We start from the raw sequence: 18,499 nt of genomic DNA on the forward strand, positions 1-18,499 counted from the left end.
CAAGACTGAAAAGCAGACATGTAGGCCCCTAGAGAAGCATGAAACCTAAGAGATAATTAGGGAATGCAGGGCACTGTAAATGGTGGAGTACAGCTGTGTGCCCACCAAGTAGGTGGTGAGGGCCCAGGTCTTTCCCATTCAATGGATAATGCTGGAGGACCAGCCAAGCGCCACAGACTACTCCCCGATGTTACTGATCACCCCCACAGTGAGAGAACGCCTGGCCCATGTGCACAGTCACTCTCAAGCCGCACATCATGACTCAACACCAACAACCAAGATTTGTGGTTGACAAATCACTTTAAAACTCAGGGCAAGCTGGCCCAGAAGCAGAAAAGAAACAGTGAGGAGGAAGAGAAGAAAGCATTGCATTTCATCTGGCCCTAACTAATCCCAATATGAGCTGCTAATGAGACACAGAACCTGAAGGGACCTCATGAAAAAATCTGCTCATTTTCCTGCTTCTCTTCTTGCTAGGCCCTGCACCCGCTCCCCACACATGGCTTATGGTACTGATAATGTATGTCCTCTTTGTAAAGGTCAAGAAGTTAATGATTTCTTTGGAATCTTCCAGCACAACAGATAACATCGAAGGGGCTGTCATGAAGGTTCTCTAAGACCACTGACTCCAGACACTTTGACACCAAGACCCCTAGCTCCAGGGCATAAGTGACTTATGGAGACCAGTTCCTGCATGCCTGAGAGGGCACCTACCCCAGACCTCTGTCCTCAATAAAACCCCCAGCCTACCAAAGATAAGACCGACTCTCCTTTCCGAGTCTCCCAGACGCTCTGTCTGTATCTGCCCTCTCTATCTTCGATAAACTCTGTTCTCACTTCCTCTTGGCTCTTTTAGATTTCCATCCTGCGCAAAGCCAAGGACCCTCAGACCCTGCCAGCCTGCATCAGTCAATTACCCAACAGGAAACATTAAACTCTGCCCGTTCAACCAAGGATCACTGTCAGCGTAGGATGACTGACTCCCACGGTTGCCTCTATTCCAAGTTTAAGTTCCTAGACATCGGAGGACGTTCGCCTCATAAATCAAACGGCCACCAACGTACTGGCCGCTCAGTTTCAACCCCTAAGTTTACTGTCAAGTCTCTACAGCTTCTTCTGCTACACAACGGCATTCGGAGCAGCATATGCAGGAAACTGAATGCTCCACCAGACACACTAATTTTAGAACTCACTTTAAAACTTTCCCACTTTCTCCACCTGCCAAATGAGAGGAGGACAACAAAGCAGCTGCCACAGCTGTTCTCTGAAAATTGGTACAAAGGTGACATACATTCTTTTGAGACAAGGATTTTCCTAGTCTTTTTTTTTTTTTTTTTTTTAACTCACGCAGCAGAGTGTCTTCCCCGCAGCAAGGTCCGGCAGCAGCCAACAAAATAGTGATGTTTTAAACTCATTCCACTTCTCAAGTATATCATTGGTTTCCACTTCTTTGCAATCTCAAAACAAAGTGATAAAATCTTCAGGCAAATTTAAACCTGAGCAAAGCCAATTTAAACCTAATCAAAGCTACAGTGATTATTAGCTTATCTAGCTCCACATATTTTATGCAAAATATCAACAAGATCCAGTTTATGTGACCTGTTAAGAGCAACTAATTCTTCGTGTAGAAAGCAACACTGGATGAATCTGTATCAAAAAGAAAAAAGGCAAAAGGAAAGAAGGAAGGAAGGAAGGAAGGAAGGAAGGAAGGAAGACAGGAAGGAAGGCAGGAAGCAGAAAAGCAAGCAAGCAGGCAGGCACTCTAATAGGGATCATGTCCTAACAGCTGCCTTGCCTTGTGTAACACTTCAACTGTCAAGAACAAAGCTTTAAAATTGATCCTGCAACTTTTTTTTTTTTTTTTTTGCCTTTCACTGGCCAGTAACTATGAAACAGATTTCCAAAACATGTTTATAATCAGGTCTCTCTAACCAAAGGCAAATTAGAGCAGAACCAGAATTACAGAAAGATTCTATCACCTTAATCTAACTTCTAGAAACACCACTTCCCACCCCACAATGGGTTCCTGGCTTCTGCCACTTAGAACATCTCACGCCACCTAACAGTAGTTCCAGCTACGGCTCAGCCAACCATCTGTGGCTGTCTTTCACAATCCTGGCCATTAAGGAAATGCAATGTTTCAGTGCTGTTTGGCTTGGCTAGATTCCTCTAGACATAAGCTAAGTGCACGCATTTTTTATTCTCCAGGTTTTGAGCTCCAGCAGTGTTTGTAACATGACATTCAAAACCTAAAACTGACCTTGACTAGGAGATTTGGACTGGCATTCTGAAACAACCTCACAGAATATCTGGGGTGGGGGGGGGTCCTTCCATAAGGCTCTTAAATGCATTTCCTCTACAAAACTACCGCCACTGCAATCAACACTAACAACAAACACCACACGCTGGCCTGCAACTAGGATCAGACGGGTGAGGCACTAACCTTCGGGAAAACCACTGAGGAGGGCAAAAAAAACCAAACTCCAGTAATGAATATAACTAATTTTTAGTGCCATATTTTAAAGTATCAAAATTAGTGCAAAAAAATCCACAATGAAAATCGATCCAACTCATTTATACAACTCACACTCACCCATTTCAATCCTGCCTCAATCAGGTCTGGTCTTTATTTAAAAATTTTGTATTTTGTTCCTTTTACTGAATTAAACTACCACTTCTCTTACTTACTGAGATTTTGGGCAGCCCCTTAAATTTTTCACTCAAGCACAGTGCTTCACTCACCTCCCCATAGCCTCAGCCCTGCCAACACGTATTAACTCAATATTCACGAGGAAATCCTGTGAGGCAGCCCCACCATTACTCTCATTTATAAATGAGTAAACACAGAAAGTTAGCTACTTTGCCCAAGACTGTGGAGCAAGGGTCGCCGAGCCAGATTCCAACCCAGGCAGCTCGGCAGCTCAGAGCCCACACTCTTAAAGACAAACGCCACCTCTCAGGGTTTTGCATCAACAAAGGCATCTGGCATAAAATCATACAGTCCTGGATTTTAGGAAATAAATAATATGTGAAAATTATTCAAATAAACTGTAATTAATGACAACCTGGGCAAACTTAGTCATGATTTGTTCATCACATTGCTCAATGTCCTACAATATTTAGGCTAACTGGTCATTCCACCAAGCTCCCAGAATGTTTCTAATTTGTCCCTCATACTTGAAGCCATCCTAATCCTCTGAATGAACCAAGGGGGAGACGGAAGAAAGGACCCTTCAAAGGACAGGACTACAGATTTGAGTAGCTTAGAGGAGCTGGTGTCTGTGCTTAGGTTTGGAGATAGCCTCACATACTGTGGGCTCTACGAGGCTAACTGAGCCTCAGCGCACATCGTAGGACGATGTTCAGTAATACCCCCAAATAATGTGTTCATTTAGTAAGAGAGTAGAATTGAGAAGTAAAGCCATGACAGCTACAATGGTCCTACCATATCTGGCTAGTTGTTAGTGATGGTGGCCATCACAGTTTAAGAGGGTCACAGTGAAACCAGGCTGAAAAGAATCCAGAAAAGTTATTGGAATGATTGAGGGAACGAGGGCTACTCTTCTGGGGGTGGTGAAAAAGACAACTTAAATCAGGGAAGTGGCGCCTAGCAACTATTTTCAATTATCTGCAGAGTTGGTGGACTGAATGTGTGACATCAAAGGACTGAAGTTGGACAAGTGGACAACAGTTTATGGATGACAGTTTCAAGGACTGGCTTTCATCTCAGTATAAAGACAACAATCTTCCAACAATTAGACCTGTCCAGCAGTGAAAAAGCCTGCCTCCAGAGGGGGAGAGTTGGCTGTCAGCTGCTACCGAAGGGACCCAGCACAGAATGGCCACTTGGACAGAAGGACTCAAATCCCTTCCAATTCTAAAACATTAAGAAATGGAACAAATAATTAAACTTAACACATTGTTATGCATCGTGTTTAGTTCCTAAAAACCCTAGAAAACTAAAACAAAACTCTGAGCTCAAGAGGAAGGAGGTCTTGCACTTTCATTGTATTCCAAGCTAGATTGATTTTTTTTTTTAAACTAAGCCACCGAAATAATGCAAGTTAAAAAATCAGTCTCCCTCATGGAAAAACTAAATTGTGCCCTGAGACAGTATCTATAGTTACCATTTAAGAAAATTAGGAAGCTGTACTCACACATGCAATCAGTTTTTATAGTTCTCCCACAAACTACATTGGCTATTCTTACCAAGACCTACAAAAGTCCTGCAGAAGAAACAATACAGAAGCCGTTAAGAATTTAGGAAAACAAGGCAAACCAAAAGTTGAATAAGATATATCAGCAACCCAGAACATTAAAAGACCTTGAGAAAAATCTATCCAATCAGACAAACAGGTAAAGGTAGAGAAATGCTCATCTTAATGATGACATAATTTTTAAAAAGCAACTTTGGGTCCACAAAGTCTCCCAAAAGAGGTACACACATAACTTTAGGATAAGTATTTCTGTCTGGACAAGAATGGAAACATGACAAATTAAAAATAAATAAATAAATAAATAAATAAATAAATAAGACGACACAAGTAATAGTTTAAAAACAGTGAGTGCTTGTAGCTTCTGCTGTGTGGTTAAGTGGTGGGTACGTGCAGGCACACATAGTACACACACACACACACACACACACACACCCTGCATGTTGCCTAAATCCCACTGGATTATGCCAAGGATTCCATTCAAAGCACCATATTTACTGAGGAAGATTTTCAACGAAATTAAAGTATTAGGACTCCAATGAAGAAGGAAACAAACCACAGAGAGAACCTTCCTACTTGCCAGGAAGTATAAAATTATATGTATGTATGTATATGTATATGTATGCATATGTATAAAATTATACAGATGAACCCATCTGATCCTCCCAAGAGCCCTGTGAAGTGGGGGTTCTTACAAAGGAGGAAATCAAGTTAATCAAGTTAATTAACTTCCCCCAAAGTTTACCAAGCCAGTAAGAGGCTGAGCCAGAGGTATGACTGACCAAAGCCCAACCTTATTTCCTCTACGCCTCACAGCCAACTGCCTGTGCCCATTACTTGCTATGCCAAAAGCCACTAGAGAACTTCCACCTGGAATTTCCTGCAGGTATGCTCCACTTGCCATCATCCCCAACCCTGGACTGCCCCCCTTCATTAAATGGGACCACTTTTCCCCACCATCACTGAAACTCAACCCTTCCAAGGGCTGCATTTGGCTTTGCCCTTCCCACCATTCCCACGTACAGTCAATCCTATTGGGTGCTACTGTCACTACCTCAGCTTCTCCCAAATCCCCTTGTTTCCATTACTTTTACCCTATACCTGATCTAAACTGCTGTGACACCATCTTAGGTATGCTCCACTTTCTCTCCACTACAGTTCACACCATACTTCACTAAGAAAAACAATTGTGCCACTAAAGGAGTTTGAGGAAGGCAATGACTCCCCACCACCTTCCTATTTGTTTATAAACTCAATCTGGAATAATATGTAACCCCAAAGGACAATCCTAATTCCCACGCCTATATAATTCTTCCACCTCTAGGTTTCAGTTGAAATACCCTTAATTTTAATCACGTCCTCTCAGATAGGATCCCTCCAAGAATAACACCCTGCTTCCACTTTTCTACTTGCCAGTACCTTCCCCATCCTTCAAGGCTCAGTTCTAATGCCATCTCTCCCTCAGTTTTCACGAACTTGCTTGTCCAGAAGTATATCAAACAACTATTAAGCACTAACTGTATGTTAGACATTGGAGATACAAAAAGAACTCAGTAAGTTTATGCAAGTAACCTCAGTGTTCCTATTTTTTAAAAATTCACTTTTTTTAAAAGATATTATTTATTTATTTGTCACAGAGAGAGAGCATAAGCAGGGGGAACAGCAGGCAGAGGGAGAAGCAGGCTCCCAACTGAGCAAGGAGCCCGATGGGGGACTCCATCCCAGGATCCTGGCATCATGGCCTGAGCCAAAGGCAGACGCTTAACCAGGTATCCCTTCATTCTTTTTTTAAATAGCACTCAGTATAATCTGCCTTATACAACAATTAATTGGGTGTATGTTTTACCTTATCAATTCCTTAAAGGTTTGAGACCACTTTTCATTCCTATTAACAAACAGGATGCTACTGGAATACACTGATTTAACAAGTAGTTAACTGATGTTAAAAGTCTAACTGTTCTCCCTACTTTCACTCTAGAACCTTCCAATCCAGTTTCCAGCTAGCCTGAGTGATCTATTTAAATGTGAATCAGATTATCAGTCCCATATTTTACAAACAAGGGCTTTATCTGGGATTAGGCAATGACACCAAAACCCCAAGCAACAAAGGAAAACAAAAACAAAAACGGATAAACTCGACTTCATCAGATTTAAAAACTTGTGTGTTTCTAAGGACAACATCAAGAAAGGTAAAAAGACAACCCAGAGAATGGAAGAAAATATCTGCAAATCATATATCTAATTAAAGGACCTGTATCCAGAATATATAAAGAACTCAACACTGAAGGAACAAATGAGCCTATCTGCAAATGGGCAAAAGATCTGAAGAGGCCGTCTCCAAAGAAGAAATACAAATGGCCAACAGCACATGAGACGAAGTTCAGTATCATTAGTCCTTAGGGAAATGTAAATCAAAATCACAATAAGATACCACTTCACACCCACTGGGGTGGTGAAAGTCAAAAAGACATACATTAACAAGTGTTGGCAAGACTGTAGGAACCCTCATTCATTGTTGGTGGGAATACAACATGGTTGAGCGGCTTTGGAAAACAGGGGCAGTTCCTCAAGATGTTAAACACGGTGTTACCATACGATTCAGCAACTCCACTCCTAGGTATATATACTCGAGAGAGATGACAACACGTATGCACACAAAACCCTGTTTACTAATGTTCGGAGCAGTTAACAACCCAAGTGTCCATCAACTAACGAATGAAGAAACAAAACGCGGCATATCCATGTAACAGGATACTACCTGGTGATAGAAAGGAATGAAGTACTGATACGTAACTACACCACTGAACACAGCTGAACCCTGAAAACACGTTTAGTGAAAGAAGCCAGACACAAAGTCACCGCTTGTATGAGTCCATTTACATGAAATACCCAGAGTAGGCGAATTCATACAAAGAGAAAGTACGTTAGTGATTACCAGGGGCTGGAGGGAGAGGGAAATGGGGAACGACTACTAATGGGTGTGGGGTTTCTTCCTGGGGTAATGAAAATGTTCTCCAACTAGACAGTGGTGATGTGATGGTTGCTAAAAACCAATGGTTTATACGCTTTATAGGGACGAATATTCCCGTACACAAGTTATCTCAGTAGAGCCGTTACACATCAACACTAGTAACAATAACCAAACCCCAGTCACTTCTCATCCAGTTGCCCCGGAAGCCCGAGCTCCTGATCGTGCCTCAAGGCCCTATGCCAACCCTCTCAGCCTCCCTTCCACCATCTCCTCCCTCACGGTGCTCCAGAAACACCTGTCTCCTCTCCTCCATGAGGTCTCTCCACATGCCCCCGAATCTTCACACACCTGGCTCCTACCCGTTCTCAGGGCTCGGCTTAAACACCATCTCCTCAGAGGGGCCTTCTCCAACCTCACAGGCTAACGTGGTCTTCCCAGTCACTCTCCATCACTGTACTATCATATTTTTTTGGTAGTACTTAGACAGGATGTAATGCATAACATACACAAGGTTATCTTGATTATTTTCCCCTTGTTTATAGCACATCCCCCCTCCCGCCTTAATGGGCTATCAAAACATTGGTTGAGCTGAACTGACATGAAGAGTTTACTCTTTAGGTGCTGAGCGACTATAACTGATGTTACAAAACAGATCACCTGACAGGGAGGTGATAATGAATGCCGTGTTAGAGATACAGGTGGGTATAAGAGAAATTCCAGGGAAGAAAACGGTGTGTAGCAGCAAGAGCTGTGGAAAATCTTCATGGAAACGATGAGATTGAAAACTGAAAGATTAACAGAGTGTGAAAGGAATTCCAGGAGAAAGGCACACCTGAACAATGATGCCCTCCCCACCTTGTCCATGACCTCAACACTTCACCGACACACATCCCACCATGACTCATGGCAACATCATGTGAAACCTAGAACTTGAACCCGAGTCAGTAAGAGCCTCAAGGGTACTTCTGCCTGCCTCCTCATAGCTAATGCAGGCATAGAAACATTGGCCAAATGACTAAGGAAATAGCAGGTTCAGGTATTATTCCAGAAGTCTTAACAATTACAAGGAAAGGCAATTTCTACCTCCTCACAACTGCGTCAAGTTGCTATTTTAGACCTTTTGGAGTTCTTTTTGGGGGAGGGAGGAAGTCAGTGTTTCCTTATTTAGATTTTAAATAAAAATGTTTTAGGAACGGAACAACAAACCACATACCTCTAGCCTACCCTTAAAGAACCTTCTGAATCTCAGTGTGTTGCGGGCAGCTGAGCCGCAATCCGCTGTCCCAGTGTGCTGTTTATAAGGCAGGAAGGGGTTGTTTCACTAGGTACTGGAGTACCCGCAGAACCTAATGGGAAGTTTAACCCTACCTATGGAGTCCCAAGTTTGAATACTACTTCTCTATTTAACTAGCTATTCGACCTATGGCAAGTATCACCACCTCTCTGAAGCCATCTTCATTTGTTAAATGATGGAGTAACAACCTCTCTGTTGATCTGTGCGTGAACTAGAGGACAATATACACACATTAGCCAGTGCGGGGCCTAGCGCATGCCTGACCCTCTGCAAACGTTAGCTACGATGACCAAGTCACAAGAATTACAAAGTGCCAAAGTCACAGGTTGCTGGTCAATAAGAAAGTGCTGAGGAACAGAAAATAACTGATTCCTTGCACTTTGGGAATTTGATGAGCAGGTGTGACTTTGCATTATTTCAATACTATCAGCCTCTCTGGCTAAATAGGGGATGCTTGCTGCCAGGCCTGTCGTTTAACTAGTACAAGAACTCCTGGAACTTGGACATAAGACTGTTAAAATATAACATCAGCCACCTAACTGCACTTCGTGAAACTGTAAGATGAGACCTTTTGTACCAGGTCTTAAAGGCCAACTTGAGAACTAAACACTAAAGTTGGGGGGGGGGGCAGAGAGTAATTCAAAGCCTCTACTACCTGCTCAGGCTTTAAAAAACAATCTAGTTTGCTGAAAGACAATACATGCTCGAGCCACCTGACCCATTGTAAAAGAATGCTAAGAAAAACAATTTCCAAGTCCTTAAATCTTCTTATACATGGATTACACAGAGTGTTAAAGCACACACTAGCCTAATGTAACACTGTCCAATAATTTACTTGGTAGATTTTAAGGGAACTAGGCAATTCGGTATGTCCGTAATAATGGGCAGATTTGTAGCTAATAGTGGGGTACCCAATTTACTAGTTTCATGATCAGGTGCCATCACTTGAGCTCTAGGAAGTTTGAACCAGAAGTTTAAAAGCGTCATAAGCCATGACGTGGCTATACGCATGTCTATCTTAAAGGTAAGCCCAAGTAATAAAAGCTGGAAAAGGTGATACGGAGCAGGTGTAACAACCCTTTCCTCTGATAGCATAAGCAGAGGTGAGTACGGACTAAAATGGTAACATACAAGATGTGATCAAGCCACAAAAGCAATGATCTCTCGTGGACCATAAACTCACTCTAGAAGGAGTTCAGTTATATGGCAGCAAAGACCATCCCATCTCTTGGCCTGGTAGCGAGACTCATCTGTCAAAACTCAGTTCAGGAGTCAGCTCTAGGAAGCCTTCCCTTATCCCACCACCTCTTCAGTGCTGGGTCAGCCACACTGCCCAATGCACTCCGGGACCTACACATGTACATCTTTCAGCTTCTGTTACTTTCTCCTGGTTTGCCTGCTTCTACCTATCAACTCAAAAGCTCCTTCAGGAAACAGACCTTGTCTCACTTCTTTGTATCCCACAAGCCAACGCTGCTTGGAACTTACACATTTGTTGAAAAGACCTATCTACTAGGACATTCAGGGAAGCATGCTTTGTATACCAAAAGCTGTACATAATGTAAATTCTATCAACAGAAGACTAGTTAAATCAGCAGTTCCCCAAGTGTGGTCCAAGGACCCCAAGGGTCCACGAACACCCTTTCAGGGGTGAGCTCCCTCTTTCTCTAACTACACATCTGTGTGAAGCCAAGTATTCTTTCAGTACTTTAACCAAAAGAACACAGCATACGAACTGAATTAAGAAGCAGATTAAGAATCCAGCTTTTGGAACACCTGGGTGGCTCAGTTACTTGAGCGTCTAACTCTGGTTTCAGCTCGGGTCATGATCTCAGGGTTGTGAGATCGAGCCCCATGTGGGGCTCATGCTCAACGGGGAGTCTGCTTGACATTCTCTCCTTCTCTCTCATGCTCTCTTGTTCTCAAAGCTTAAAGAAAAAAAAAAGAATCCAGCTTTCTTTTACAAAGCAAGACATTAAAAAGATTTGTGAATACGGGAAAACACTACTCCTCTCAGATTTTGTTTTAGAAAATAGCTACTTTTCACAGAAATATGTTAATATGTGATGGGTGTATTCTTGTTAATGAATCTATAAATATTTTTTAAATTTCTGTTTTAACTTCTCATACAGTTAGTATCTATAAGTATAACCCATATCAAAGGCTCTATGGAGTTCTCAGTAAATTTTAAATGTGAGATGAAAATGTCTGAGAATAGCTCGTTAGAAAAACTATGTACAGCGTACAGTAAGACTATGTGGCCATTTTTCAAAACGAATGAGGTAAAACTGATACCTGCTAGCAGAAACCAACATCTAAGCTATACTGCGAAGTTTAAACAAAGACATGAAAAACAAAGCATAAATTTGTACCTTTTATTTTTATTTTTTTAAAGATTTTATTTCTTTATTTGATAGAAAGAGACAGCCAGCAAGAGAAGGAACACAAGCAGGGGGAGTGGGAGAGGAAGCAGCAGGCTCACAGCGGAGGAGCCTGATGTGGGGCTCGATCCCAGAACGCCGGGATCACGCCCTGAGCCGAAGGCAGACGCTTAACCGCTGTGCCACCCAGGCGCCCCTAAATTTGTACCTTTTAAAAAAAGACGCTACTGCTATACAATATATGCTCTACATATGTATGCAAATTCTCCGGACGAACATCCAAGGAAAGCAACTAGTAGGTAACCCTGCAGAGAGTAACTGGGGAAGGAAGGGTCAAGGACGGGAAAGAGATTTTCCACACCATTCCTAGTGTATTAATTTGAGAATTTTACCCTCAGGGCGCCTGGATGGCTCAGTTCCTTAAGCATCCTACTTTTGATCTCAGCTCAGGTTATGTTCTCAGGGTCCTAGCATTCAGCCCCAAGCGGGGCTCGAGGCTCAGCAGGGTGTCTGCTTGAGGATTCTCTCCCTCCCCCTCTACTCCTTCCCCCACCCAGCCTGTGTTCACGCACTCTCAAATAAATAAATACATGAATCTTTAAAAAAAAGAAAATTTTACCATCTGCACGTATTACCTTCTTGAAAAATCAAAAATGGGCTAAAAATTATACTGAAATAGCACACGGGCATTAAACTCACATTAAAGAACAGACTGTAACAGCACTGGAAAATATTAAATGGTATGTTGTAAAGTAAAGCAAGCAATTTTCAAAACATTAATGCATAGTGTATTCTTTTTCTTTGAGAGAGAGGGAGAGGATAGAGAGGGAGAGGGTAGAGAGGGGGAGGGTATAGAGGGGGAGAGGAAGAGAGAAAATCTTAAGATGGCTGCACACCCAATGTGGGGCTCAATCTCATGACCCTGAGATCATGACCTGAAAATCAGCCTGGGAGGACATACTGTATTTACAAGCATTAACAGTATTCTTTCCTTTCAGTTAGTGGGATTACAAGTGTTTGTCTTACCTTTCTTGGTTTTCTAATTCTTTGATAACTTACATATACTATTTTTATAATCAGAAAAACAAGGAAGAGTTTTAAATACTCTGTATGCCTATCTAAGCCTATACTTACATAAAATATTAAGCAAAAAAGTACATAAACAAATTAGAATCTATTATCAACTTTTATACCAAGACCTTGACTGGATATTCGTAAGCTAAGTTTAAAATTCCCTTCTTCTACAGTTTAACAACGACTCTGCTCCCGTCATTTTCCTTCTAGTAACCTATGCCATGGAAAGTATATTTGCCCAATGATTCACATACAGTGACGTTCACAAGAGCATTAGTAAACAGCAAGTAACTCCAACCCTAAGGCACATTTTGGCTCAGGCCAAAATCCTAGGACTGACTGTGGACTGCTTTCTCTCCATCACCCCTCACAACCAACTCATTCTGTCCAGTCGGCTCAGCCTTCACACGCATCCTAAAGCCCTTCGTTTCTCTCCGCCGTCGCCACTACTGCCCAACCCAAGCCATGGTCCTCTCTCACCTATACCGTCTTAGTGCTACCACGCTTGCTTAACAAAAGCACTGCACAGGACATCCCAAAGGTCAACTTCTGGAAAGTAATCCATTCATGTTAGTATCCTATTTAAAATCTTCAATAGCTTTCCAGTGTACCCTTAGGATAAAATCCAATCCAATTCACATTTTCTACAAGGCAGGACTTCAATCTAGGCTAGAAAAAGCTCCTTTTAAAAAATGACCACACGGGGGCGGGGGAACCTGGGTGGCTCAGCTGGTTAAGCCGGTCTGCCTTCAGCTGAGGTCATGATCTCAGGGTCCTGGGATCAAGCCCCGGCTCCCTGCTCAACAGGGAGTCTGCTTCTCCCTCTCCCTCTGCCCCCTCCCCTGCTTGTGCTCACCTTGTCTCTAATAAATAAATAATCTTAAAAAAAAAAAAAAATGACCACACTGGAAGATGCTCAGATGCAGCTGTGCACATGGCCAACACAGACGTACTGCCAGGGGCCACCTTATTCAAGTCACAAATAATTCTTAGGGCGCCTGGATGGCTCAGTCAAGTTAAGCGGCTGCCTTCAGCTCAGGTCCTGATCCCAGGGTCCTGGGATGGAGCCCCCCCCCAGGCCAGTACGGCTCCCCGCTCAGTGGGGAGTCTGCTTCTTCCTCTGCCCTTACCACCTGTTCACGCCCTCTCTCAAACACATAAAATCTTTTAAAAAAAAAAGTCACAAATAGTTCTCTTCCAACACCCATGAAAACCCTCAAAGAGATCAGAAAAAAATAAGATGTTGTAGAGTGGCCTGTGGAATCGAGAGACACCCCAAACTGGTCAGACCCTTTGATGTGGTTTTGGAATATAGGTGAGGTTCAGTGGGGTGAGGTCCGGAGACAACGACCAAGAAAGAATTCTTGAGACGTCTTTGGTGCAAAATGGTGGTTTTATTAAAGCACAGGGACAGCACGTACAGGCAGAAAGTGCGCCTGCACCAGGATTTTGAAGAGTGGTGATTATATACTGGGAGTCGGGGGAGTAAGGAAATGGGAGGTTTCAAAAGAACTCTCGCATGCTAAAGAGGACCCACCTACAAGATACCACAGGCCTTGCCATTGTCAAGTTAGGGTTGTTTTCCCCTCTAGCAAGGTATTAACATTATGACAGCTGGGAGCTTCCTGAAAGAATATCACACATGTCCCACCCAGGAGTGGGGGGAGGAGGTTGCAGGGTGTCAGCTTATGCTTTGTCTTCAGCTAGTCTTCTGCTCCCTCAATGCCTTGACCTGGGCTATACCAAGCTAGGGGGAAAAAAATGGAACACAGAATATTCTAGAAATCTTATAATAAGCCAAGACACTCTATGATCTACGCAAAGGTTAACTATTTAAAGTTGTTTTAGATACCTTGTTCAACTCCGTCAAGTCTCCTGAATACAACCGTTCTATCCTCCAACATTCAGAAGTTTTCACCCTTATGTAAGAAAAGACACATTTATACTTAATGAATACAAAAAAAAACACACAAAAAACCCAAAAACAAAAACCTGAGCCCTCTGAACTAGGTCATCTTTTCAGAGAAAAGAGGCTCAGGCCGTAGTCTTAATTTGAAATGCTGGTCCCATCAGCAAACCCCAGCAAGAGCTGCAGTTAATATTAATTAAGAGGAGAAACAGGTTTGTTCTCGAACATCGTTTCTCCCAATCAAGTCCAGGATGCTTCCAAATGGAAATCTGCCAATCTTCCTGCACTTGAGATAGGAGATCCAGTACAGAATAATGTGATATTTTTTAAATGCCACTGTTTGTCCAACCCTTAAAGCAGGATTCTCACATCCTTTCAGAGCGAGGTTTCAGTCACCATCACTTATCAGAAGAGACAGGAGTTTTAATAGGACTCACTACTAAGTGCCAGCCGTGCGCACGCGCGCGCACACACACACAGAAAAGCTGATATTCCTTATGGCAGAGTGCAGGACCCCCTCCTGGCAATCTATGAGAACTCTCCCTTCCACTTACTCATGCAAAATACTGAAGAAAACCAAAGAGAACCAAAGATCTGGGTGTGGGTCTTCATTTTTGGGGGGGCGGGGGATTTTATTTATTTATTTGGGAGACCGCCGCACCGATGGAGTGTGAGAGGGAGAAGCAGACTCCCCGTTGAGCAGGGAGCCCGATGTGGGGCTCCATCCCAGGATCATGCCCTGAGCCAAAGGCAGAGGCTTAACCCACTAAACCACCCAGGCGTATAAAGTCTCTGATCAAGTCTCAGCCTGCACTGCTCCAGCCAGATGAGGCAGAGCCAATGGGTGACAGCTATCTTGAGGTTATCTTAGATCCATAGTAAACACAGACTTTTACCATAAATCGAGGCTAATTAAACAGAATGGACTCAGTTACTGGAGGTTATCTGACTTTTGAGTAGCAGACAGAATTTGGGACCCACGCCTTCAACATAGGCTTGAATCCTTTTTAAGCACGAGGTACATAGCCATCCATATCCCTGACCTTGAAATCTCTTCAGTGGGAACTGGAACACGGTGAAGGTAGAAGGGACAAGGGGCACATGGGGCTACAGCCCCCAATACCTTGAACACTGTCCGACACATAACAGGTACTCGGTAAATACCTACTGGATGAATCGGACAGACATTTGCTGCACTGCATGTGACAGCATCAACAAGCTACGTGCAGAGTACAAAATGAATTCTGCTAGGGCAGATGAGGGAAGGCTTCCTAGAAGCAGTGAGTAGCCCTTCCCTGGACGAGCAGCTTTTCAGCAGGCAGAGGCTGCAGGAAAGCCGTATGGACAGGAGTATGCTGGAAACGAGGCTGGAGCAGATGGCCTGAGATACTTTCCAACTCAAATTCCCACCAACGTTTTATCTCCTGGGGTTCTGTCGTGCTTCATCAACTCCTTCAAACCTTCAACTTTAATAAAGGGGTACATATACAGAGGGGCTGTTGTGTTTCTCTACCAGAAAATTAGCTAAAAGCCAACAGCAGGTAACAGAAAAATAAATACTGTGGAATGTTTTCTTATTTACCAGGCCCTGAGTCTGTAAGACTCTTAAAGCCTTCTGTGAGAAAAATAATGAGAACAAGTCCACCAGAAACAAGCCACTTTGAGAACAAATTTCGGCCCTCCGTTTTTCTTCTCTTTCGCTGACAAACGGTTTTTAAAATGGCTTATGTAAAAACTACTTGATTCCCAAGAGAAAAAAAAAAAACAAACATTTCATAGTCACAGTCGTACAGCAGGGGGAGAAAATGAAGGCATGTGAAACAACAGAAACTAAAATCCAAAAATCAAGAAAAGTTTAAAATTAAAAAAAAAAAGTGAGAATAAAGGAAAACAGCAACCGGAAAGTTTTCAAAACCTCTACGAAAGTTCAGAAGTAAGTCACTTCCCATCACATTCTCTTTAAAAATGGAAAGGGCACTAATCCAGTGTGGGATGGACAGGGTGCCGTCCCTCGTGCCAGAAGAAAACCAGACCCAAGTCAGGTATGGAGAATGCGAAGAAATGGGCTCAAGGCCATTGCACCGTTTCCTCCCCTCGCCGTGCCTCTGGCTCCCTACCACCGAGAAACCGGAGCCAATCACAAAACCCTCCGGCTGAGAGCCAGCCTTCCCTCTCACACTACTCTTCCCCCAAACTGCATTCCAAAACAAAAAGAATAAAACGCAGCTAAATGTGGTATTAAAATTAAAACAGACCCAAGTGAGGTAAGAGAAGATTCTAGGTGCAGCCTGGTACACAGAACTTTTCCTTCTGAGAGACTGGGGGGGAGGGGGGAGGTCGAGTCTTTCTGAGAATCCAAGTAAAAGCTTGCTTTTGCAACAGCTTAAGAGATAATGAATAAAACTCTGCCTTGTAGATATTTCTTAATTCCTAGCTTTTACGCTGTTTTCCAGCACAGTCCTCCGCCCACCTCTTCAAACTAATCTGTGCTTCTGTAATGAAGATCTCTGGATCAATCAGCCCACCGATGGGCAATAACCACCCGGGGCACCGCTGAGGACAGCAGCGAAGGTACAGCACGCCGTTTGCAGTAACAAGTTTGCATAAAGCAGTTGCTAATTATGAGCATATGCATCCCAGAAGGGTTACGTACCAGCAGCGCAACAGCCACCTCGCACCTTTCAACGCCAATTCATCAGAACTGGGCTGGACGTGAGGTGGACGGAGAGGGGTGAAGGGCCCTACTGAAACCCTAAGCGATCAGGCGATCTACATCCCCAAATCCACGACGCCAGCCAAGGGAGGCTTTCTCAAGGAGCCATTTCCAGGGAAGCTGGATTTAAAATATAATTTATCAGATCGAGTCTCCTACTACGTAGTCTCCTAACGCCCAGGCCCCGGCTCGGGAAGGAGGGCTTGGGAAGAACGGGGAGTTCGTGGTGAGAGTTTACCTTAGAAGGCGGACACCGACAGACAGGCCTTTCAAAGCCACCAGAGATCTGCTCGGAGGCCCCGGGCGGCGCGGAGGGGCAGTAACAGCGCGCGGCTGCGAGCCCCGCGGCGCCACAGCTTCCCCAGCGCGCAGCCGGACCCGACTCCCACAGGTGGGCGGCGAGAGCAGAGGGCGCCTCAGTTCCGGGCCGCGGGGGAGGTGTGGGCAGAGAGGGCTTTGCCTTAAAGAAATAGGGCGAGAGGGACGCTCGGGGCTTTCGGGGCTGTCTGGGTGGTTACCCTCATCTGGGTAGTTACCAGCTCTCCCCCAAGACAGGAGGAGCCCGGTAGGAGTGAGGAGCCCCGTGCACCTCCCACCCTCCTCCCTGCGAGCCTCGGCCTCCTCCAGGGGCGCGGTTAAGCCGCACGGCCGCGGGCCACCGTTTGCATGCTCCCAGGCACGTAGGAGCCTGCACGACCGCACGCGGGCGGGGGAAGGGCGGTCGGGGACCGAGGAGACCCGACCCAACCCGATCCCGCTACGGCTCACCCCCGCCCCTCGCCCCCGCACCCCTGCACCCCTCACCGGTGTTGGCTTTGATGTTCTCCCGCAAGAAGTGGCCGCTGGAGAGATGCTGGAGGCCAAAGCTCTGAGCGATCCTCTGGCACACGGTGCCCTTGCCCGAGCCCGGCGGCCCAAGGATGACCGCGCGCAGGAGTTTGGAAGCCATTGCCTTCGCCAGGCAGGGAGGGGGCGGCCAAACAGGCAACCCGGACAGCAGCCTCGGAGAAGCCCCGGGAACTTTGTTGCTGCTGCTTCAGCCTCTGACACTCTCCGCTCGCGCGGGGACTCTCCGGGCGCCCCTGCAGGGAAAGGAGTGACTTTTGAGACAACCCCTCCCTTCAGCGCCGCTCCGGGGCCGGCTCAAAGGCGGAGAAAGGCGCCACGCTACCCATCCCCGCCCTCCTCGCCCCCACGCCGCGATTCAGTACAAGTCCCGAGTCCCCGCCCCCAGCGGGGTCGACCTCGGGGGCTCAGAGGGCCGCCCGGCCAGGCCCACCTCGATCCCTTCCTCTTTCGCTCCCCACGCGGCGTCCGAGGAAGGGGCCAGGCGGCCTGGCATCCCCGCGCCGGCTCCACCGAGGGGGAAGCCGGGAGGGGCGGTGACTCCACGCGCGCGCCCCGTCGCCCCACGCACCGGGCGGCCTGGGGGCTCGGCCCCGGCCCCGGCCCTCGCACGTGGGCAGCGCTGCGTCTGCGCCGCGGCCCCTCCCCAGCGGCTGTCAAGCCCCCGGAGTAGCCGCCGCGGCCGCTGCCCGCGCGGACCGCCCAGCGCCCACCTCCGCCGAGAGTGGACCGTTGCGTTCCCCGCCGCGAGGAGCCCGAGTCCTGAGCCTCTCCACCCCAAGGAGATAAACACACACCTCGGCTGGGACGCGGCGCTCCGCGAGGCTTCCAGCCCGGATCCCGCTGGGCGGCGCCGCCTCCGCCCGCCCCCACTCCGAGCCCCAGCCGGCCGCGCGGGACTCGCGCCTTACGTAAGCCGGGGAGACCGGCTCCGCGCGAGTCGCCGGCCGGCGCCCCCTCCCCTCGCGCTGCTCCGCTCCCACCCCGCCCTCCCGGCCCACGTGCTCCCCACCACCCAGCGGGGGCTGCGTGGGCGCAGGGACCCAGACCCTTATGTTGCAGTAGCCTGGGGACCCGGTCTGCTGTTGAGGGGAAGG

At 46.0% G+C, this 18,499-nt stretch overlaps 1 protein-coding gene across 7 annotated transcripts in view; it reads right to left on the minus strand.

Moving 5' to 3' along the window:
* Positions 1 to 18,257, minus strand: part of AK4 (adenylate kinase 4) — a 62,492-nt gene extending 44,235 nt beyond the window's left edge. For 2 of the 7 annotated variants that reach the window (XM_040627197.1, XM_040627191.1), the window contains exon 1: positions 17,361 to 17,712. In XM_040627197.1, coding sequence (XP_040483131.1) covers positions 17,361 to 17,505 — 145 coding nt within the window. In that variant the 5' untranslated portion in view covers positions 17,506 to 17,712. Of the gene's footprint in view, positions 1 to 2,742; positions 2,796 to 13,786; positions 13,854 to 16,496; positions 16,677 to 16,794; positions 17,017 to 17,360; positions 17,713 to 18,199 lie in introns of those variants that run through there. The other 5 variants (XM_040627193.1, XM_040627194.1, XM_040627192.1 and 2 more) reach the window with 5 other exon arrangements.
* Positions 18,258 to 18,499: the final 242 nt, after the last annotated feature.

Source organism: Ursus maritimus, unplaced genomic scaffold, assembly GCF_017311325.1.
Source record: "Ursus maritimus isolate PB19 unplaced genomic scaffold, ASM1731132v1 scaffold_12, whole genome shotgun sequence".
NCBI lineage: Eukaryota > Metazoa > Chordata > Mammalia > Carnivora > Ursidae > Ursus > Ursus maritimus.